The sequence below is a fragment of the Orbicella faveolata genome, unplaced genomic scaffold, assembly GCF_042242905.1.
Source record: "Orbicella faveolata isolate gen_17 unplaced genomic scaffold, um_ofav_v1 contig_34, whole genome shotgun sequence".
In the NCBI taxonomy this organism is placed as follows: Eukaryota; Metazoa; Cnidaria; class Anthozoa; order Scleractinia; family Merulinidae; genus Orbicella; species Orbicella faveolata.
In genome coordinates this window covers 29,630,298-29,653,567 of record NW_028301563.1, presented here as the reverse complement: position 1 = coordinate 29,653,567, position 23,270 = coordinate 29,630,298, and the positions used below count along the sequence as shown (strand labels likewise).

At 40.1% G+C, this 23,270-nt stretch overlaps 4 protein-coding genes across 6 annotated transcripts in view; 2 read left to right on the top strand and 2 right to left on the bottom strand.

Annotated features, from left to right (window-relative positions):
* Positions 1-2,761, top strand: part of LOC110061175 (calcium-activated potassium channel subunit alpha-1-like) — a 38,222-nt gene extending 35,461 nt beyond the window's left edge. For all 3 annotated transcript variants that reach the window (XM_089299073.1, XM_089299072.1, XM_089299074.1), the window contains one exon: positions 638-2,761. In XM_089299073.1, coding sequence (XP_089155199.1) covers positions 638-859 — 222 coding nt within the window. In that variant the 3' untranslated portion in view covers positions 860-2,761. The remainder of the gene's footprint in view (positions 1-637) is intronic.
* On the bottom strand, positions 2,495-10,360 carry LOC110061024 (glutamate receptor ionotropic, NMDA 1-like). The gene is made up of 7 exons (XM_089299075.1): positions 9,756-10,360; positions 8,045-8,652; positions 6,849-7,486; positions 6,445-6,612; positions 5,018-5,220; positions 4,154-4,320; positions 2,495-3,462 (listed from the first exon to the last, which is right to left on the bottom strand). The coding sequence occupies exons 1-7, from the start codon at positions 10,188-10,190 to the stop codon at positions 2,871-2,873; spliced, it is 2,811 nt and encodes a 936-aa protein (XP_089155201.1). The 5' UTR covers positions 10,191-10,360; the 3' UTR covers positions 2,495-2,870.
* Positions 10,361-11,478: 1,118 nt separating this feature from the next.
* Positions 11,479-16,831, bottom strand: LOC110045324 (uncharacterized). The gene is made up of 4 exons (XM_089271194.1): positions 16,482-16,831; positions 14,216-14,333; positions 13,577-13,668; positions 11,479-12,523 (listed from the first exon to the last, which is right to left on the bottom strand). Exons 1-4 carry the CDS (start codon positions 16,818-16,820, stop codon positions 11,873-11,875), a joined length of 1,200 nt encoding a protein of 399 aa, XP_089127320.1. The 5' UTR covers positions 16,821-16,831; the 3' UTR covers positions 11,479-11,872.
* A 187-nt stretch (positions 16,832-17,018) lies between these two features.
* Positions 17,019-22,675, top strand: LOC149105702 (uncharacterized). The gene is made up of 3 exons (XM_089271199.1): positions 17,019-17,139; positions 19,859-20,146; positions 21,005-22,675. Exons 2-3 carry the CDS (start codon positions 19,861-19,863, stop codon positions 21,199-21,201), a joined length of 483 nt encoding a protein of 160 aa, XP_089127325.1. The 5' UTR covers positions 17,019-17,139; positions 19,859-19,860; the 3' UTR covers positions 21,202-22,675.
* The last annotated feature ends 595 nt before the right edge of the window (positions 22,676-23,270 follow it).

Below are 23,270 nucleotides of genomic sequence, written 5' to 3'. Positions count from 1 at the left end.
AGAGAGTTATGTGTAGTCTCTAATTGGTTTTGGATTTTCGAGATAAGTAACAATAATTCTGAGACTGAATGAACAGAACAGCTGTAGTTCTTTGGTTGAGTCTACAGAATAAGATCCAAATTAGTAATATCGTGCGATTCAAACTTATCTTGTAAGAATCAGACAAGATCTGCCCTCAAGCAAAGGTATTTAATTAATGCTGCATTCTTTTCTTGGTTATTTCTTATCCGTAACTTAGAATAGACGTTAAATTAGGGGAAAGCCCACGAGGTTCGAGTTTGTCATTATCAATTGCAATTCCCCAACAGAGGAAATAGGGTTTATGGTTTGAGTTTCTAGTTCGAGTGAAAGTGTCGAGTTGTTATTTTAACTTTAACTTTGGATAGCGCTCCGGTTAACCTGATACATTTTAGCCGTACTTTGATCTCCCTGACTAAATCCTTGGTAAGCATGAGAGTGGTGTCAGCTTTAGTTTGTATGTGAGGATTAAACTGCGCTATGTAGTTTAAAAGTTGTTCTTATTCTGTTAAATGTACAGTTTCGTTCCTTAGACACCACAGAGTGATAACAATTTTTGTAGAAATTCCACCCAAAATGCCACTCTTGAAATTCTTACTTTATTCGAACTCCCATTCAGGATGGCGGTTCGTTTGGTGACATGTTTCTGCACGCGCTGCGGGCCTCTTCCATGATCTGCCTTGGTCTGTACCGTTTCCGAGACAGTAACAAGGTCAGTGTTGGAGTACCATCCGCCAAGCGATATGTGATCTGCTCGCCGCCTTACAACTTTGTACTGCAGCAGACAGACCTGGTGTTTGTGCTGGCACATTCAGATCCACAACTTGAGAAACTCAAATGATTGATGCTGTGACAAGTACTTTGGCTGTCACGCAAGTGTTACGTGGCGACCCTTGTAACAACGGTTCTGTAACACACACCTTCCTTCCCCCTCCTTACCTCCCAAAATACATGAGAACTTGTTTCTTACGGTGTCCTTTGTCCGAAGCGCTTGAATCTTGCCAAGATTGTTGTCTTTTGAAGGCACGCAACTTGACTTACATTTTCCTGAATACTTTAGACAAACTAAACAGGTTGAGAATAGAGACAAATCTCCGTTCACTTAGTTACGTATCTGGAAGTTTGACTTCTTTGAGTTCAATAGACTAGAAGTCTGACTAGGTTACAAATTTAATATGGTTCTTTTGTAGCCTTTCTTTGGGTTGTCACGAAACGGGTTTCTCTGCGTGTGACGATTTAATTTAGAGCTGTTGAGCAGTTCTTTCATTTGATAATATTTATTTCCCGTTTTTATTAGAAATTAATTTTGGATTAAGCAAATATTTTGCAGTCAGTGTGAGAAGTTTTTAATATGAATACCTGTACGTGTTTAATATCACCGAAGCTTAAGATTACCTTCCAGGTTTGCTTATTTATTGCCTTTGGGGTAAGGAAAACTCTCCTGAACAATTTTGAATAATTATTAGATGAAAATTTTGACAAGTTGTATTAAGTAGATATTGGCGATAAAACTCTTCTCTGTTGCTGACGCCATCTTGATTTGGAGACAAACATTGCTCAAATTACTTTCAATGTATGATTCATAGACGTTCCTTGGAAGTTACCCTTATTCACGATTTTTTGCCTCTACGAACGTTTTCCCCTTACAACCAAGATGGCGCTAGTAACTGAAAAGGTGAACAGACTATACTTGCTTTTCAGTCGTATTTATATTGTCAAATTATTTATAGTTTATTTATTTGTTCAGTATTTATTTATTTCTATAGTGAAATAATAGGTTTAATTCGCAAGTTAATTAGAAGAGGTTGGAAGATGTTTTTTAGAGTCGACTGTCGTCTGCGTGCTGTTAAACGAGATGACAAGACGTAAAAATTAATGTCGTCTGCTTGTTAGTGAGTCAAGACTGTGTTCTGCTCGAGGAAAATTCAGGGTTGCGACAGTTCACGAAATGTTCAGGGAAAAATATATTCAAGGTCAGGATAAGTCAGGGAATTTTATCTCTTGGCATTTTGAAGAAAAGCCAGGGGAAAATTGATAAGTATCAAAAGTATTCGAAAACATCGAAAGCTGGAAAAAAGAAAATTGGGGTCTTTTTTTTTATGCAAACGACATTTTCCCTTAATGAAGAAAGCGAAAGCTGTTGAAAACTGATCAGTCTCAGTGGCGGATTTAGGGGAGACCCCCCTATTTTGGGTAAAAAAAAAAAAACGAAGGGAGGAGAAGGAAGAAAAGCCGGCAGGGCAAGAAAAAAAAAAAACCCTCCCGTCCCCCCACCCCCTAAATGAATGAGGGGATAGGACGGCTGTAAGTGTCAGGGTATTTGGGAAAATGATGTCTGTGGCAACCATGAAATTGTTCATGTTGAAATAACTCGAAATCACAACCGATAGAACACGAGAATAAGTGCCGGCTGGTATACATAACAAAAGCGAGATATTCAGCTCCTATTTGAATCATGCCAGCCGTTCTTGTGCTGTTTTCTTTTTATGACTGGTTTAATTTTTAATATTTCACAAATAAAGAAAAATGAGTAGCAGTCAATTTGTAAGTCGGTGAATGCAGTTTAATATCAGAAAGTATACATAAAAAAGTTTTAATAAATAACTTAGATACAACATTGCAGCAAGACATTGACCGTGTATTTAGGAAATTTTTGTAACGTGGGCCGTTACGAAGTATCAGTCCACATTAAGTCAGTTTTCACTCTGCAAGAGGTTTTTAATAAATTGTTACATCTAAAGTAGTTACTAATGGCGCTTTTTTGGGTGTAAACTATCTTAACGGCCAATTCTCTCAATAAGACGCGGGGGAACCGAGACCGTTTAAATGAGGCCTTAAGCCGCTCCGAAAGGCTATCGCAAGGAAGCGATTTTTCTTTCCAGTTCACCGATATCGACAAAGCCTTGGTTCTCGTAACTTGTTTGCTCTTGTGTGGTATCCTCATTGGTCGTTTCAACTGTCCAGCTTCTCGTCATTAGCCCAGCTGGACGATACTGCAAGGTGAAGTAATCCTCTTCACCTTTCTTCACATCAAACAAGAATCTTTTCAAAAGCCTTCCAAACGGTCCCAGGCACTTACCGCATTTGATCAAGGTAAACACCAACAGGCTTTCTACAAGAAGGGCCAGCAACGAAAAAGCGGCCACTCCGACAAGAACCCAGAAGAGGCCAGCAAAGTCGATGGCTTTCAGAGGTCGGTGCTCATTTCTTCCACAGGTCTGTTTGGGAAACCATCGCTCCTCGATCGACTTCACAGTGCTGTTTTCCTGGTGCTTTAAGACCGAGAGGGAAATCTCTTGCAGCCATGGCATGCCATGTTTAGAGACGGCAAAACCGTAGCCTGACTTGAGAGAGTGTTCTTTAATCAAAATGAAATTGCAGTCCTTGTCTGTGCTGGCGATGTGACGGAGAGACAAGTAGTCGCCTATTAAGCCGTCGATGGTCCTGGAAGAATATCAGTGACACATAGCGATTAAAGAAGCTCAGTCACGGTATTTTGAGTTAGTTTGGCCACGGACAAAATTACCTTTAAATTGAAGGAAACCTGAAAATAGTAGTTTACTGAGATAGAAAAACTCCAAAGAGATAATAATAAACCGTAAAGGAACAAGGATGGTTAAGGATGGAGAAGATTAACAAGGATTACAAACGACGAACTTAAAACATTTAGGCTAAATTGTTCAAGACGCACAAACCACCTCCTTTTAACAGGACTGGCCTGCCCGGGTCATATGGAAACCTCCATATCCTAGAGAATTCTGAAACATTCCCTAGTCAGTTTTCTCCCTCCCTGGTGAGGGATGTCGCCCGTGGAAGGAAATGTATTGTCTAAACCATCATCACCCTAGTGGGGTTTTTGCCTAGCCTTGCGAGAGTTTCATTGTCCACAGGACCCAGGAAACATTCAGGCCTAAAAATGTCCGTTACATAGCAGTGCAATAGTGAACTTAGATTATCGCCGTTGGGTACGTGCGTAGCAGTACAGTATTTGAAAAAAGATAAGCGAAACCTTAGCGAACCCTCTCCTGAAATTCGAGGATCATTAATTTTGGAACTTGACGGTCATTTTTGGAAGTTTGATGTAAGGGTAAAGAAGTGAAATCAGAACAGAAATATTTAGCTAAATCAAACATACCCTGCCTTCAACTGTTCGACTCCTGATGTCAAGCTTGTCACACTGTTTTTTCGCAAGTTGACATCATAAATTTTACGGAACGAAGAATTAACATGATGCTTGAAGTAATCTTCTTCATTTGAACCTCGCACAGCGGCCACCTTAAACTCTGGAGGTTCAGAGATGATCTGGGAACGAGACAAGAGGACTGTGAAACTGCCACGACTTATTTGAGCACCAATTTCTGCTCGTCTCTTTTTGGCAAATTGTGTTAATTAAGGTTGTCGCTTTTTTTGTCAGAAAATCTCCCTTCTCTCAAACTTCCTCATTAACCTCTTTTCTCTTATGGGAATCATAAATGATTAGGTCAAACAATTATTCTCGTTTTCATACTACATTTGCCTCACGAATGAATGCTACTAAGAAAAAAAATTCTTACATACATTAAGATTTCTCTACAAGCACTGTTTTTCACTATCCTTCTACATGCATTTTCAATTTATTTAACATTTCTCAGAGCAACCGTCCAGACTACAATCCTGGCCAGATTTCCTTGGAACACTTGACAAGATGCCAACTGGTGATGCCCCCCCTGACCCTCCCCCCCCCCCCCGCGCGCGCCAAAGCAATCTTACAATAGTGGGCCTACTTTGGATGGATCAGCAGCAACATTGTGCTGGGGGTGGGGTTGGGGAGGTTGACAGAAATTCCATGTGTTGGCTAAAGTGCATATTGTCCCAAGACTTTTGACCAGGATTGTAGGTGTATTCTTATTGGTCAATTCAAATTCAAGCGCAGTACCAGTTTTGAGTTAGAGTCGGAAAAAGCGCGGAGATAACTTGGAACATTAACATTCATGCACTCATACAACGCATACACACGTACCTTAGGATCACGAACGCCAGTTATGGGAAGACCGACTTTTTCTTCGACTAAGAACGCCATGAGGTTAGCACAGTAAGAATTGATCATGACGAGAGCGAGACATGAGTAGACATAGGACACGAGCCGTGAACTTGTGCTCAGCGGAGTTCTGACTGGGCCGATATCCTTACCAAACGCCACACCGCCAACATAACTGATGGAATCTGCCAAAACAGTAAGAAACAATGTTGAGAAATGAAGATCGAGTGCTCTTGAAAGCGCTAACCTGGGACCCGCCTTCATTGCGCTCAACCTCATACCCAAAGCCTTTGTTCCCCTTGGCCAGCGGCAGGAAGCGGGCGACTCTGTGAAATTCTCTTTGGAAGGTCAACAATGTCAGAGATCAAACATCGCCCAAAATGGCCAAAGAAACTGGGAGAGCTTTTCACCTACTTATACTAATAACTAAATTAGTTAACTTTACATCATTTCACTCCTCACGGGAAGATATGAACTCAATTAATTGACCTCGCTCCCAATGTGTGGCTTCGTAGCTCAGTTGGTAGAGCATCGCACCGGTATCGCGGAGGTCACGGGTTCGAATCCCGTTGAAGCCCTGATTTTTTTCAGGCTTCTTCTTTCCAGTTGCTTAAATTGGAAAATTAACTGCGACGATCATTCTTCACTTTCACCTATAACCGCAGTTCATATATGAAATATTTCATATAAACTTTATATCATTTCACTCCTCACGGGAAGATATGAACTCAATTAATTGACCTCGCTCCCAATGTGTGGCTTCGTAGCTCAGTTGGTAGAGCATCGCACCGGTATCGCGGAGGTCACGGGTTCGAATCCCGTTGAAGCCCTGATTTTTTTCAGGCTTCTTCTTTCCAGTTGCTTAAATTGGAAAATTAACTGCGACGGTCATTCTTCACTTTCACCTATAACCGTATTACGGCGGCTTTCAATAACACGCGAACTCCGCTTAATCAACGGTTTCATCATCTTAGCGGTAGACTACGAGTAGTTCCACTTTCGCTTAGTCCGTCGTGCCTGACGTAAAAGAAAGCCTCGAAAAAAAAACATAATGGCCGCGCGGGGGCTTCGTTTTGTGCGCTTCCCGCCCCCAGGATTTCGCGCGGCCATTTTTTCCTCGAGGGTTTCTTTCACGTCACGCAAGCGAAAGAGGGACAACTCATAGTCTATCTTAGCGGTCCTCTCTTCAAAGAAACGTTTACTTCAACGAGATCAAAAGGTCACATCTGTGTATCAATGAGTTTTCGCCAATATGTCATCAAACATGTTCTCAACCGCTCTCCGATGTCACCAACTACCTCTCCCCCGTCAAAATCATGAGCATTACACTGTAGAGACACGACCGATTTCGATTCCTCAGAGGGAGTGATGTCAGTAATTTCTTGTCACGGTACAAGAAGCCAGTTTACCCAGTAATGTGAATCCGTCCTCATCACTGCCCTTGAGCACATGATAGTAGCCTTGGGGGCTTTTCCGGTCCAGACACCATATTACAACAAAGACTATGCAAGCAGTTGCCATTTGACACAACCATAAAGCTGTGCTGAAGGGGTGTAGCCAAGAATCTCTATTTATGTCTGAAAGGTTAAGACACAAAATCAAGGCAAATTAAGGCAAATCATTGTGAAATATGGAAGAAAGGTTAATTTAAGCACTAAAAGCTGCTACGATTTCTCAGAATTAGTAGAAAACGAGAAATTGCTCAGAATGTAAGAAGTTGCTTGAGACGAGAAACGTTGCTCGAAATACGAGAAGTTGCCAAAAAGTTGCCGAGCAACTTGCGGAAAGTCCTAACCATGATGTACGTACTTACCTTTGTGTCCATCCTCGTTAATCAAGATGCCTAGCTCCAAAAGTAGCGTTGGATGAGCAAATCCCAGCACTTTAGCTCGCCTGCTGTTCATACCCATTTCTAATGAAAGCATGGCCCTACCACTTATCAGCTCTTGCACAATGCCATTCCATTTACCAGCGCTATCATTGTACACTCCGTATTTCCCATCGGGAGTAAAATAGATATACGCTTCGAAGTTAAGGTCTTTTTGGAGAAACGACAAAAAGTCCAGTGAAGCACCGAAGCAACAAAACATCTTTGGTGGAATGTTAGCCGACATATCTTCATGGCTGTTTTCATAACACGCCACAAACCTCCCAAAGCACTCTTCTCCGACACCAGGAGGTATCTTATTGACCAGAGGAGGATAATCGTTCACGGCCACGCGGATAACACGTTTTGGAATTTGAGAAGCGGCTTTTATGAGCGTTCCGTTTGGTGCTGTGAATTTCTCCATAGCAAGGCCAGTGGTTGCACCCATTCCTGCAGGGAACCATTTCTTTACACCATCTCCGTCTCTCTTCAGGTTCCAGATTGTAAAAGCGGGATGCTTGTTCTTGAGCGCAAGAGGATCAAAGAGTATACTTCGCCCCGACAATGATATCTGTGTCAAGTATCTGCACAGTAAAATTATGTAAATATCAGGTTAAATTGCCTGGGATATCATCTCTTACGCGTTTCTATTCGAATGCTCATTGGTCATGTACAGAGTGAACCATTCCTCGCCTCTCCCACGAAACTAAATATAGGTATTCATGCTATCTTCAAGCTACGCCTTCAAACACAGCATGTGTTAGCATTTAGCAGAAAATTAACTTTAGCGAAAGCTAAAAGGGATTGGGAGAGAGGAAGACCTGTTTAGAACAAAAGCTGCACGATTTATGGGCACATTGAAGACGATGTCGTTCAAAAACTGATCATGAACAAAGACTTGTACATCTAGAAAAATGAGTGAGAATCAAGAGAGGATCAAAGACTTTTCCCCACATTTTCCGCCATTTCGTCTCAGGTAGTCTCAAGAAACTCGCCTGGACTCTCCACGCAACGCGCGAGCTTTCGAGGAAAAACTGGGTACTATGTCTAAATATAACTTAAGAGGGACTTGGATTCCACCTTGATCTTCTCTTGGTGGTAATATATTTGAAAACAAAGGTTGGAAATTGAGAGGCAGATACCTTTTGGAAATGCACCTTATTCTGTCACGGGTGATTCTTTGTCCACAATCCTCTACATTGAAATTCAGAGAATACTCTTTCAAACTCTCTTCAAAGGAAAGTTGAAACAATGAGACGGCATCGTGAAGAGCATTTTCGTAAATAACGTAGTCGTGATGTTTTTCTGGACGTTTGAGGCTTATCTTTAGCAGTCCCTGTGGAAGTTTCTGACAGTTTTTAAACTGGTGGCTTGTGATTTCTGTTATAATCCACACAGCTTTCTGTTTCCTGAGGCCAAGCTCTTGAACAATCTCAAAGAGCTGCGCATCCTGCCACAACCTGCTATGCATAACAATAACATCGTTTGTCGTATTACCCACTACATCTTTTAATTCTGTTTTTGTGCCATTTCCAATCGGGTCCTCCGTTAGCCAGACTACCTTAAGAATTTGCCATTTCTCCTGAAAAGCGTAGCTTCGCATACTCTCCACAAATGTGATGCCTTCGTAGTCAGCAGACAGCACTAACGAAATAGTTTTCCATCCATGTTTCTTTATGATTCTCCAAACTGAGGTCGCGTAGCGAAAAATTGATGGAAATACCACTCTCGTAAAATCACCAGGATGTTCCTAATAAAGGAATAAAACAAAAAAGGGATCAAAAGAAGGCGAAACGAACTTTCAACTGTTTGCCTTACGTTTTCTACTTCCCTTTTTATTTCTAATACCTGACAGGATCAAATGCAGTAAGAAAATTATAATTGACACATCTTACTTTCTTACTTGAATTCGTTTTACGCTTCGTGTGAAATGTCAGTTTGTTGGCTTTTTATTACCAATTTATTTTAGTTGAGTTTAGTTTCTACGCCTCTACATCTTTAAATTCTTTTACTGAGATAATTGTAATTTTAATTTGAAAACAAAAATAAAAATGTATGTATAAAAAATGCATGTAGATAAAAGAAAAGCTAAAATCGGAACGTCGGAAGAAGACTGAAATCTGAAACAGTTGTGAGACGAAATCATGCCACGATCCTTGAGTAAACTTATATTTTTTCATAAACTTACTAAGTGGTTGTCTGTATTTCTAAAGTAGAATAAAGGAAAGTGGGACAAGAGAACTGAAACGAATTTAATTAAATGTCATTGAAAGCTACTGATTATTTGGTAAGAAAATTAAAAAATAATTACATAGTTCAATAAATATCTATGAGTGACCTGGCGAAAGTAATTTTGCAGAATTCCGAAAACTGTGCAAATATTAGTGGATAATGGCTTTTAAGGCTTTTTTTCTAGTTAATGTTTTTAGCTGTATTCTTTCTCCCCATTTCGTGGCTCATTCGGTTGCGTTTTTAATGGCACATATGTTCGCGGATACACCATGCTTAAAGAAAATAATCTTCAAAACCTCAGGTTGGAGAAACAGAGTCGCTTAGCAAAATCGTTTGGGAAGAAACCTTCAAAGTTTAAGGAACATTAAATCTTACTGATAGTAATTTTAAGCTACCAGCATTACAGTCTTCATTGAAAAAGACAAGGAAAAGTTTATTAAAAATTCATGATTTTGTATCACAGGAAATTAACGACAAGTTCGATTCACTGATGGCATCGGGCTGAGCGGTCGAAGAAGCATTTTGCCAGCTAGCATTAAAATCAATCTTTTGTTGTTGACTTTTAAACTGTAAGTTGGTAAATTAAAACACTTTTGAGGCGCAAATATCTCTCTATGTTACCTCAGTTCGGAAACCTCCTTGCTCTTGAAATAAACCAACTGTTAAGACGTGTAAACTTTTCAACAGCGATGAAAAAGCTACTGAATCGGGCGTTACGTCGATAAAAATTGCTCCATCTACTGTTGTGGAGTGTTTTTCTAGAAATTCAAGAGTGCTGAATACTCCAACTTGACTGCGATTAATACTGGTTGCGTTGACTTTTACCCATCTAAAGTTGATTACTTCAGATTTCCGTGGGAAAATATCTTGGTGGGACAGCTGGCTTGCTTCTTTTTTGATGCGTTCATCGCAAGTTTCGTCGTAAAACAACAATATTGTCACATTGTAGCTCGCTTGCGAACGATGCAAAGCCAGTAGGGAGATTAACAATGGTGAAGTTTTAAGTTTGAGAAGAAGCAAGACAACCTTTGCCAAAAATAGGGCGACTCCAACCATTCCAAAGTTTTTCTCTCCTATTAAGCCACGGCGACGTGTGTTTTTAGAAAGCTTGTCTTTAAGTCTCGCCGCTCTCTGAAACTTAACACATGTTCTGGAAGAACGTCAATTAAGACGTCGAATTCTATAAATATATCGTTGCATGAATTTTTTTCTTGATTAATCAGGCCACGAGATTAGCACAGAGAAAAGACGACATACACTATCCAATGGCAGGTAATGTTTGTTGGTTACTTCAAGAGTGTAGACAATAGAAAGCGCCATACATGAAGGAAATAGCACAGTTTGAAAATTTTCGTTCCGTTGCAAAAGACAATATAACTACTAGGGGTACATGTATTTCTCGTGATTATTTACCACTCGGCAGGACTTGGTTAAATTTAAAGCAATGGAAACCTTTATTTTTAGTATTGATACATCTAAAACTGCATGTACGCTAATCGGTCAAATTGTAAAGTGGATAGAACTCATGCCGTCAATTTATTTTTAACGAAAAGAGTGGAGGACTAACATAAGGGCCGGGGCTGTGTTAATTCTCATAATGAATCTACGACTAAAAAGCATCATATTCGTTACGCCGCAAGCTGAAATGCAGTTTTCTATTAGAGGAGAAGATATCGCTTGATGTGCCTCAGTATTGTGTTGCTCAATAAAACTCACGAACACTCTACCTTATATTAGTTGCTTGTGATCAGGACTTGGGTCATAAATCAACTACAAAAAAAGGTGCAGTTAAGCAACGAGGTTTGAGGTTGTGGAGAAAAGCTGAGTTGTTGTTTAGCGGCTAATTTTTATTGTGTCTCGTCGACAAAGGCAAGCGAGCTTTAAAAGTCGAAGACAGCGTAATAACGAGGATGAAAAAGCGACGCACGCGTAACGAACGAGCGCGGGAAGTACCTCTGTATGACAGCTTGGGGCCTTGATTAAGATGCCACCTCCAGCACATAGAACCCAGAATATCAGTGGCCTTGATCGCCTCTATTGGACACAAACATTTAATCGGCGTCTTTATCATATTCTTCGTCTTCACGATCGAGATTAGTAACAGTGAAAGTGTACCAGCGTTTTAGCTTTGTAGTGTCATTTTAAGGCAAGGCCGTAGGTGTGGTCGTTGCACTACGAGTGGTAAAAGGTCTGTGCGGGTAAAAAAGAGATACCATGACTGAGCTCCTTTATTTTATGAGTCAAATTTTGTTTTCTACGGCACGTCGAAGGCCCACCGGCAGATTCAAGCTGGTAAATCGTTTAACTTCTATTATAAGTAAATGAGTAAGGAAATACATGTCTGTGCGCTTCGACTACAAGAGTTTATTATTAGTATAAATCTTTTAGAGAACATGTGACCCTCAAGATCACATCAAGTTATAATGCCAATTACACAGGACAACCAACTTATCATAATAACTTCACGGTTAAGATATCGATTTTTATTGACCAGCTAATTTGGAATTAAATGTAAAGACTGATTGTAATCAGAAATTATAATTAAGCTAATCTGAGTATTGAATTATATTTCACGGTTTTTACGAAGATTCCTTAGAATTTTGATTTACAATTACCATCAGATCCTGCGTTGCATTCATTTATTTCAAACCAAGTTACTTTTTGTTTATTTTTTTGCTAATAGTATCACTGTGATTTCTTAAAGAAGCTTAAAGATGTAGCTTAAGGTCAATCGCATTTTAGTGGATCCAAAGATTCAATGCGTATGCCTGAGATGGCTTGGTTGTCAAGTTAGCATTATAACCAAAATCATCTTCAGTTTCCCCTTTCCCAAAGAAAGAAGCACCGTCCATTGCTGTTATTCCAATCCCATGATCAGCACCTGAGCAGCTACTTCCTCCTCCACCAATCATCATCACTGATCCATCACCACTCCAGTCACACCAGAAGCCGATGTTGTTGGCGCTTTGGATGTCTCCACTGCACTCAGCCTGTTGAAACCCGTCTGTTGACTTGTACTGACCGCCATATTGAACCGTGCAGCTTCCCAGGCACTGGTCACTGGCCCAAACCGTGCCATTTCTAAAGTCGCCATAACTGGTGATTTTTGATCGGAATGTTTGTCCAGCCAAACAGTTACCTGTGGTCTGTAACAGAGGAGTGTGATTGGGGTCATCACTGCGCGTGATCTTAAACTCTCTGCCGCTGACCAACCAAAATGCGGTAGAGATCATGTCGGCATTTATCGACGGACTAGTTGTGTTTCCAAGGGCTTTTTGCTTGAAGTACCAGAAGCGTCCGGATTTAACCATCCACTTTCTTTTGTCACTATTTGAGAACCGGGCGATCAGAGTCCATCCTTTACCATCATCTGTCATGTGACAGTACACCTAATACGGAAGAAGCGAATTAAAGCGATGACATTGAAGGCGCGTAGTACGTGTAAATAGAGGTTACGGGTTTTTAAGGTGGCTAGCAACAGTTTCCAGCACTTTGATAGGCATTTCAGCCACTCTTTGTCAATTGATGCTACAATTATGGTATCGACAAACTGCTCAGTCATTGGTGAACAATTTGTTACTACTTTCATGACAGAATGGGTTACCATGGCAACACCTAGCAACAGTTACACCTACTAAAAACAAAAATGCATTTGTGGAAGAGAAATGTTATCGTTTTCTGTCATTTTAGACAACAAAGAGAAAGTCGGCCAATTTAGTCCTAAATGTTTTAACACCATTATTCACGTCTCGATAAAACTACAACTCGGTTGGTCAACGTGGGGGTTATTTCAAAAGGTTTAGCTTCCTTGCTCATGTTATCTAAACTCATAAGCAGCAAGAAAGGAAGTAAAATTTACTTAACGATCTAAAAAAGGGTGCTTGTGGTGGTGCTGTTTGGAAGGTGGGAAAGGGGAGGGAAGGGATAGGGAAGGAGGTGAGGGTAGGGTAGGGTAGGGTAGGGTAGGGTAGGGTAGGGTAGGGTAGGGTAGGGTAGGGTAGGGTAGGGTAGGGTAGAGTTCAACAGACGGTTCACTTTATTTTTAAGGTCAGCACACACGAGGGGAATAGTCCCTGCGACTAGACCCTGCAGGAAGTCGCGGGGACAAGTCTCATGGTGTGAACTGGCCATTTTTGCTTCAAAATCTAGTCGCAGGGAGCAAAGTTTGGTCCCGGCGACTAGTCCCACGAATCCAAACCAGTTTGAATTTGTGGGAACAAGTCCCTGCGACTTGTTCCTCAAAACGCCTCGTGTGAACTGTTCGTGGGACAAGTCCTTGCGACCGGTCCCTTCGTGTAAACTCTTCAGGGGACTACCTGCAGCGACTAGTCACAGGGACTAATCCCCTCGTGTGTTCCGACCTTTAGGCTGCTACAACAATAGACGGCACGCAGCGTTATGATATTATTACAAGGAAGTAATGATTTCTTAATCTTGCTTACCTTTAATGACAAGCTTCCATTTGTTAACAGATATTCTCCATTTTGTAACATCTGGTTGCCTTTCATTTGGGCCTCGTCGCACGTGGAGGCATCTGAAAGATGAACAAATTAAAGATGTTACAAAGTTGTCAAAAATTAATTCAATACTTTGGCAAATAGCCAAAGCGGTCTTATACGTAATTTGTTTCATTTGTTGACAATTATGTCTTACTCCAAGTTATCTTTAGCACTGAGATATATTTGATATTGGCATCACTTTTTTGCTTTTCCAAGGTTTGTTGATGGAACTTTGTCCCTCTGCCGCCATCTTCGACAAGATTCGAATTACCTTGAGCCTAGCTCTTTCTCAAAGCGAGTCTTGGTGTCCATCCTTTCATACGAAAATGAGACTTCATTCACATGCAAAATTAAACTCATTTTCATATAAAAGTTATTAACCAGGCCTCGCTTTGATAGAGAGGTTTGGGGTAACTCGGAAATGGGCTACTGTACCATCGAAGATATGACGACTATGCATTTGGGTCAGCGGAAATCCGTCACCAAACCTACGAGTAGATCGTTGAAGGAAATGATTCAACCCAGTCGATACCATTGACAGCATCTGCCTGTTGCCTTCGTATGAGCTTTTACATTTCTTACCGATTTTAATGTCACATTTTGCTCCAGCCCACGGTACCTGGCACAAACATGAAAATGTTTGTTTCATCTCGTCAGCTACACAAACGCCACCATTATGACAGCCGGTTATGAGACATCCCTACAGTTCAAAATAGCAGGCGAAGAGAATATCAAAAGCAATTGAATATCTGTAGCTGTATGCGCAGTAATGCATTACACACGATCGAGACACCGTGTTTTACCACATTTCCAATCAACGAGAAGAGAGCTGAAAATATGACGCGCAGCAGATAATTTTTGACGATTCTCGAGATAAAAACACTGTCTCGAATGTTTAATATCTTTTTTTTTTTCTTTTTTTTAAATCGAAGCCTTAATGGGGTTTAAGAGGAGAAAATGTAACCATAATATGGTAAAAAAATCTATGCCAAAACTACCAGAAATCCAGAAACAGCCAAGGACATCATTCTGTTGGTTTAAACTTAATAAATAGACTTGGAGGACTGCAGTTAATCCAGAAAAACAAAATCCAATTTTACCGGACACCCTTGCGGCTTGTATAAAACCTTGAAAAAGCTGGAAAAGGCCATCGGTGGAAAATCCTCCAAAACTTACCAGGCCGTTACGTTGCAGATGAAAAAGGAGTGATACAAACGAAAAATTCATTGGTATGCTTTTTCACCTTGTTGCTTAAAACATTAAGAATCGACTACAGTGCTGGCGCATTAGTAAGAAGCTGTAATTTGTCAGGTAGTATTTTAGGTTGTGTCGTCGAGCATTGGTACACTGAGGGAGTATTTTCTTTGTTTAGGACTGCTAGAATTAGAATAAGCTATAATTTATACGGACAGAACCGTATTTTACATTAAGCAGGGGAGGTCCCGGGTTTCAACAAGCGCACATTTTAACTCTCGTAGTACTTAAGCGCGCATTCGTGGCACTTTTAGAAAGAAGAAAATGTCATGTGTTATTGGGCCAGTTTGCGACGTGCTTTGAGAACGAAGAGTAAATATTTTACTGAGCTCTTCACGAGAAACACATTTAGAACGAAAAGCGTTTTACTTCGCTGATCTCGAGAAGTCCTTTTGGAACAAGAAATGGCACATTTGAAACACTGTGCTGATATATTTTACTGATCATGAACTATTCACGAGTAACACATTTGGTGCGAAGATTGTAATGTTCAACTTCAACTACATGTGCTTTTCACGAGAGGCACTTTAAAAACAAAGATTGACATACTCTTTACTAGAGGAGGTTGGCAACTGAAAAGACCCGATGAATAATCAAAAGTTTTATTACACTTTTTACGCGAAGCTTTTTCAAGCAAAGAATGACATATTTACTGATCTCTTGACGAATAGGCAACGCTTTTAGAAATAACTGTCAAATTTAACTGAGCTCTTCATAGTAAACTTTTTATCCTAAGCACGAAGCGACCTCTAATGGACAAAAGTAATGATAGATTCAGCAGTCTCGTCTGGATTACACTCTTTTTTTTAAAATAAGAATATGGTTTTTCCGGCCCACGCGCAAAGTTCTTATATAACTATTCTTTCTGGCGATGTTAGCTTAAAAATCTTCTTGTGAATGTTCTTAGATATTTTTTTTAAAGAAATTCTCATGATTTTGATGGTGTTGAAGTAAGTTTGGAGCCAGGCTGCAGTCAATAAAGCCCCATATGACACACGCAACTTTTTGCAGAAATGTTGTTAGCGTCGAGCATAAGGCTAGCGTCGAGTTTGTTGTTTTTTAGCTAGTTTTGCCGTTTAGAGAAAGGAAGAATTTTATGTGCTTTAGTAAAAACATGTTATTGTATTATGCATTTTTTTAAAGAAATTTTCAACAGGCAAAATTATATTCTTTTTAGAGTCTTAGCCTCCGGTTTCTCTCAAAGTATTCTTAAAATTTCGCAAATTTTCGCCTCGGTATTCTTGTTAGTAATATGTCAAACACGAAAGACCGAGTTTGACTACATTTCTAAACACCGAGAAGTGAGTTGAAAATACGACGCGCAGCGGAATATTTTGACGAGCTTCGGGGTGTTTAGAAGTGTGGTCAAACACTGTCATGAGTGTTTGATATATCTTCTCAATCGAAACGAAAACTAGGGAGAAATCTTGTTTAATTAAGATCAGATATCCAGACACCGTCACGGTCATGATTTCCTTTGTTTAAACTTGACGATTTATTATTAATGAGTTTGCGAAGATATATTCGTATAAAGGAAGACAGTGCGAACTTCCTTAATACAACTGGTCAAAAACGTTTGCTAATAATGCCCTACCTTCTGGATCAAAGAAAATGTCACTCCGTCTTTTTCATGAAACTCAGAGTTTTCATCGAGGACTCCGTGCTTGTTCAGTTCGCACGTTCCTCTGTCGTTCTTCCCGGATAACACGTTGAAGTTTGTGGAAGTACACCAGGGATTTCTCAGACAAGAATAACTGCACGATATTGAACTAGGTGACTCAAACTGCTCAACGACGTGGCCTTCAAGCCGCTGATTCTCGTGCGTCGTGAAATACGCCGAGCGAGACCATGTAGGGTCTTCTGCGGCCGCGAGATAACAAACATTTATCATTCCTTGAAAAAGGACAGAAGCTAGAAGCCTATGGCCATGCATTGCTTGGTAAGTCGTCTTGGAAAGGGAAGTTGTTCCAAAAACTTCACATTTATAAATGTAATGGTGTTTCTATGGCTACCACCGTCGTGTAGTGTAATAAGAAGACCTGATTGGTTGATTTCTAGATCTGTTAGAGGTCAGGCTGCTAATAAGTTGTCGGTTTGACAGTTACGTTGTCTGTTTGCTTTTTCTGCTGATTGGAAGCAACTTTGCAGCGAAACAATTTCTTAACCCAGGGAACGATAACTCACCAAAATCGCTTCAAATAAGCTGGAAAAGCGAACAGACAACAAGCAATGTACTGTGGAGGTAGCATAAGGTATTTTTATCCTTTTAGTATCCCTAAAAACGATCATAAATATTCCCAGACAGTCTTAGTCGCTCACAGCTGGAGCTTTGGATCCCTGTGCACAGATCGACAGTAAAAGCACAGGGTATTTGTACATTTCGATTCAAAATATGAGCAATTTCTTTTATAAGCCAGATGGCAAATTGTGGTAAAATGTTAGCAACTTTATTAAAACAGATGTCGCGTAGTTGTAAGGGCTAGATAACCGTAAACGAGAGAATTTCAACATTGTTTACATTGTAACTAATTAAACATGCTGACGTTATTACATTCAAAATGAAACAAACCTCGACTGGCAAACAGCAGAGCCAGATTGAAAGGTTGGTAATGTTCTCGTGTAGCGATACACAATAGCCGATTCAAAACACCATACACTACACTAAAGCGTAAAGGAGGAGCCTCTAAAAGTTTACTCTAAATCTTTCAAGAGTGTCGTTCGTAATCTGTGTTAATCTTCTCCATCCTTAACCAACCTTGTTTCTTTATAGGTGATTTTTATCGCTTTGGTTTTTTTTTATCTTAGTAGACTACTTTTTTCAGGTTTCTTTCAATTTTAAGCTAATTTTGTACGTGGCCGAAATAACTCAAAATACCGTGACTGAGCTCCTTTGAGGTAACTATCAGGTTACCCCAAATGACCATGATTCGGTGACGCCGCTTTACGGTCGGATGTTTTACCCAGACCCCATTATAGTATATATTTTCTGAAAGCTTAGGAATTGTTAATTACGGAGGTGTATTCATTAAAATAAAAAAAGGAATAATTTTCGCTCCTGTTTCTTGCTTTCGATTTTTAAAACGTAAACTCGTAAACAACTTGAAGGAAACCCACGAGACACCGATTAAGTTGAAATGGGTTTATTAATGTTACCGCTTTGAACGGCGAAAACACCAAGAAAGTAATGCGTAGAAAAAGTCAAACGTCTTCCACGTCCAGTGCAAGCAACCTTTGTCGCTAGCAGGTAACGCATCAGCCCAATTCTGATCGAATGTTTTTCAAACCTTTTCCCCCGACTTTTTTCTCCGTGGTGCTTTCTTCGAGCTTGCAAATGGCACGAACTTTTGTGTTTCTTCGACGACATATTTAAGGTTAAATCAACAATCTACAAACAGAGAACACCCAGACCAGCGCGTCGACCATACCGAACACAAACGGTTGGTTCATAGACGGCAATTGCAAGTTTGCATATACTTCTCGTGACAACCCGTTGACAGCTATCAATTAGAGATAATTAACGAAAAGAAACGTTTTTCGTTTGTAACTTTGCATAGAATTAATATTTTTTTTCGTAGAATTTTTTTTTAAAATTAAAGACCATAAAAAGATCTATCTGAAAGAGCGAAAAACAATTTCTTTGAAAAATGGTCAATTTTGGGGTACGGTATACTGATACCTTAACAACGACTCCCAAACTAAGAAATTGCAGTCATGTTATTCCCTGAGATCCGGTACGCGAAATAGCTGTTGTGCGTATGTTTTCGAACCATTTTGCTTGCTATAACATAACTTAACCGCGGTATAACAACCCTAACCTAAGCTAAGAGATGACGAACTGCATCTTAACCATAAAATAAGTCATTCCTGAAATTTGGCTTTTGGGATTGGAGGCAATTCCAGGACGATGGCATCAAAATGCAGCAGATTTTAAGCGTAACGCCTGGCTTTCGTGTAAAACCTGCTGTTTAGAAAGGCAAGCTTGACATCAAACTTCTGCTCGTAATTTTTTTTCTGACAGTACTAGACACTTATGTCGTGAATTGTAGCACTGAATTGTCGCAATTTCCGATACCTGTCGTAAATTCAAACATTGCTTTTAACATTTCCTAATAAAGCATCTGCACGTATTTCCAAACAATATGTTCCCCCCATTTTGAAATAATTCTGAAACCGAGGGAAACTGTGATAACACAATTGCTTTTTAGCATGTCCTTTTAAAAATTTTCACATTTTGTTTTCTAGAAGTTTTTCTCGGGTTTACATATATTCGCATATTATGTGAATGTTTAAATATATAGATTGAAACTATTTTATGTAAATGTTGGAATATGTGATAATTTAATTTCACTTATATACCGAACGAAAATCTCGCCGATGATCAGCGGCGAGGGAATTCTGTCTGTATAATAAAGCAACCAAAATCTCGCCGATGTTCAGCGGCGACGTAGTTCTGTCTGTATAATAAAGGAGCCAAAATCTCGCCGATGTTCAGCGGCGAGGTAGTTCTGTCTGTATAATAAAGGAACCAAAGTCTCGCCGATGATCATTTGTGTCAATTTTAGATCAGGTGTATCTCGTGAGTGACATGTATGCAATTTAATTAGGTTAGCTTTGGGCCGTATTTAAATCTTATTTCAAAATTTTTAGTGTCAATTTTAGTATGCAATTTAATTAGGCTAGTTTTGGGCCCCACTCAAATTTACAGTTTTATTTCTTAATTTTTTAGAATGTTTAATATCGGAGAATATTCTTTGTATGGCAATTTAGTTTCCCCCAATTATTCTCCAGTCATGTACTTTTTGTTTTTCATGACAAAGTATTATTAAACTTAAACTTAAACTAACTCAAAAGTGGTCGCGAGTACTATGAATTTACCTGACAATTAAAAATGTAATGAAATTAATTCGGATTGTTAGGACATTTTTAAAACGATTTGTGCATTTTTGTTTACGTCATTACCACTGTGTCTAGGAATGTTTACAAAAGCCTACACTTTACTCTTTGAGGAAACCTGGGAGAAAGGACCAAACACAAACAACCCGGTAGAAAGTATTAATAAGCAGTCAATTCCAGAAAAAGGAAACAGTCTCGAACCCTTGCTGGAGAACATACATCGAGAAGACAGAGTGCAGGCAGCCAAAGTTGTAGCAGCAGGAAAGAATGTTTCGCTGTCTTATCGTGACAACTCTGAAGAAGCAAGAGGGAGGCGAAACGATAATCGCAGAAGGAAACGAAGATTTCATGCTCCTAAAGAAGACGGTAGGGAATTCTCCAAAAATTAAAAGTTTTTAGTGATATCAATTGGGATTACTCAATTGTCGAGCCTTCTTAAATTCCTCGACCCTTGTATTTTCCTAAAAGATTTTCGAGATGATAATATTGACGGATAATGTGAGACCATGCATTATTGCTATCACATGTGAAGCTCATTCTAGTGGTACGGGTGCGGGACCTGGCCCGCATCTTTGTTCAAGGGCTTTGGGAAATGCAACCTATTACCTTCGAAGTATCGCCTTTCTAGATTTCACCGTAACCATCGGTGTTTTGAACACCATTTGCTTTATACAATTGCTAGAGACGATTATTTTGTTTTGACTCAAGCCTTCCCAACACTCGATGAAAATACTACAGCAGCTTTCAATTCCATTCCCCTCAGTAAGGAAATTTTCAACCTATATTCAAAATAACATGTTAAACGCCCCTGGTGCAAGACCTGCGTCCTGTCTACTCAAGGCAGCAGCAATACTCAGTTTCTTTGATAATTAAGCTAATGCAGCAGAGGACAAGTTAGGCGCAGTGCTACTATAACTATTATAGATGTAGTCAATGTTTGAAGTCATCCTAAACAATTGAAAGGGTAAAAAACGAACAGGGCTCTACCTAAACTCATTTCCCCGTACTATATATAGTTAACAACTCGTTAAAATCTTTTAGGTCCACCAGATAAAAGGCGCCAAAATAATTTTGGTCAATGATCTTTGACTGATTCCATTGTTGCAAGCTTATATCATAAAAGAAAAAAGCCCGTTTTTGTTTTCATTTTCATTACAAGAGAAATTAACTATGACTGAAGAGGATGTCATGTAGTGGAAGTCATTCATGTACTTTATTCCACAGGTAATGCCCTTATTGGAGCAAGACTTGAGGTAGAATACAACCGAGTCAATTTGGATGGCTCCACTGAATATCTCGGCTGGATAAAGGGCACCATCGCGGCATGGAACAGATCCAAGGGCTATATAGTTAATTTTGAAGACGGTGACCAGGAATGGCTGCAGTCTGTAGAAGAGAAGGACGTGCGACTGTTTGATTAATAACTGATGGACTATGCGTACTATTCGCTTAATAAAAAGTTTAATGGAATTGTGCAGTTCTAGAGGCCAAGACCTATGCAAACTTCAGAGATTAAAGATAGAACACTAGATCCATATACCTTCGTTTTTTGATTAAATTAAATCATAAAGGGAAATATCACTTTTTGGCACTCAAACTGTAAGAACAGCAAGTACTCGAACTGCACAGAGAGATTAATTGTTGCGAGATTGGCAAGAGTGGCAAGGGTACGTAGGATAGGAAAACATCATGAAAGCAACGTATGCAAACGCAACGGGATATTTTTTTACAAAATACAGCTACTAGACTTCAAGTTCCGATAATAAGTGATTTCCAAAATTTAAAAATTACCGTCCGGAATATAAACCCACAGCATCCGCGTCTTAAACTATGTGATCGCAAAAGCAACAGAAATATGTTTAGAATTGCTTTAGAGTACTTCTGCATTCATCTCGCTGAGGATCATTAATCTAGCCGACGATCATCATCATCGTCATCATCATCGAGATATCCGTCCCTTATACAGACAGAACTACCTCGCCGCTGAACATCGGCGAGATTTTGGTTCCTATATTATACAGACAGAATTGCCTCGCCGCTGAACATCGGCGAGATTTTGGTTCCTTTATTATACAGACAGAACTACCTCGCCGCTGAACATCGGCGAGATTTTGGTTCTTTTACTAGACAGACAGAACTACCTCGCCGCTGAACATCGGCGAGATTTTGGTTCTTTTACTAGACAGACAGAACTACCTCGCCGCTGAACATCGGCGAGATTTTGGTTCCTTTATTATACAGACAATATTACCTCGCCGCTGAACATCGGCGAGATTTTGGTTCCTTTATTATACAGACAGAACTACCTCGCCGCTGAACATCGGCGAGATTTTGGTTCTTTTACTAGACAGACAGAATTACCTCGCCGCTGAACATCGGCGAGATTTTGGTTCCTTTATTATACAGACAGAATTACCTCGCCGCTGAACATCGGTGAGATTTTGGTGCCTCTATTATACAGACAGAACTACCTCGCCGCTGAACATCGGCGAGATTTTGGTTCTTTTACTAGACAGACAGAATTACCTCGCCGCTGATCATCGGCGAGATTTTGGTTCCTTTATTATACAGACAGAATTACCTCGCCGCTGAACATCGGCGAGATTTTGGTTCTTTTACTAGACAGACAGAACTACCTCGCCGCTGAACATCGGCGAGATTTTGGTTCCTTTATTATACAGACAGAATTACCTCGCCGCTGAACATCGGTGAGATTTTGGTGCCTCTATTATACAGACAGAACTACCTCGCCGCTGAACATCGGCGAGATTTTGGTTCTTTTACTAGACAGACAGAATTACCTCGCCGCTGATCATCGGCGAGATTTTGGTTCCTTTATTATACAGACAGAACTACCTCGCCGCTGAACATCGGCGAGATTTTGGTTCTTTTACTAGACAGACAGAACTACCTCGCCGCTGAACATCGGCGAGATTTTGGTTCTTTTACTAGACAGACAGAACTACCTCGCCGCTGAACATCGGCGAGATTTTGGTTCCTATATTATACAGACAGAATTGCCTCGCCGCTGAACATCGGCGAGATTTTGGTTCCTTTATTATACAGACAGAACTACCTCGCCGCTGAACATCGGCGAGATTTTGGTTCTTTTACTAGACAGACAGAACTACCTCGCCGCTGATCATCGGCGAGATTTTGGTTCCTTTATTATACAGACAGAATTACCTCGCCGCTGAACATCGGCGAGATTTTGGTTCCTTTATTATACAGACAGAACTACCTCGCCGCTGAACATCGGCGAGATTTTGGTTCTTTTACTAGACAGACAGAACTACCTCGCCGCTGAACATCGGCGAGATTTTGGTTCCTTTATTATACAGACAGAATTACCTCGCCGCTGAACATCGGTGAGATTTTGGTGCCTCTATTATACAGACAGAACTACCTCGCCGCTGAACATCGGCGAGATTTTGGTTCTTTTACTAGACAGACAGAATTACCTCGCCGCTGATCATCGGCGAGATTTTGG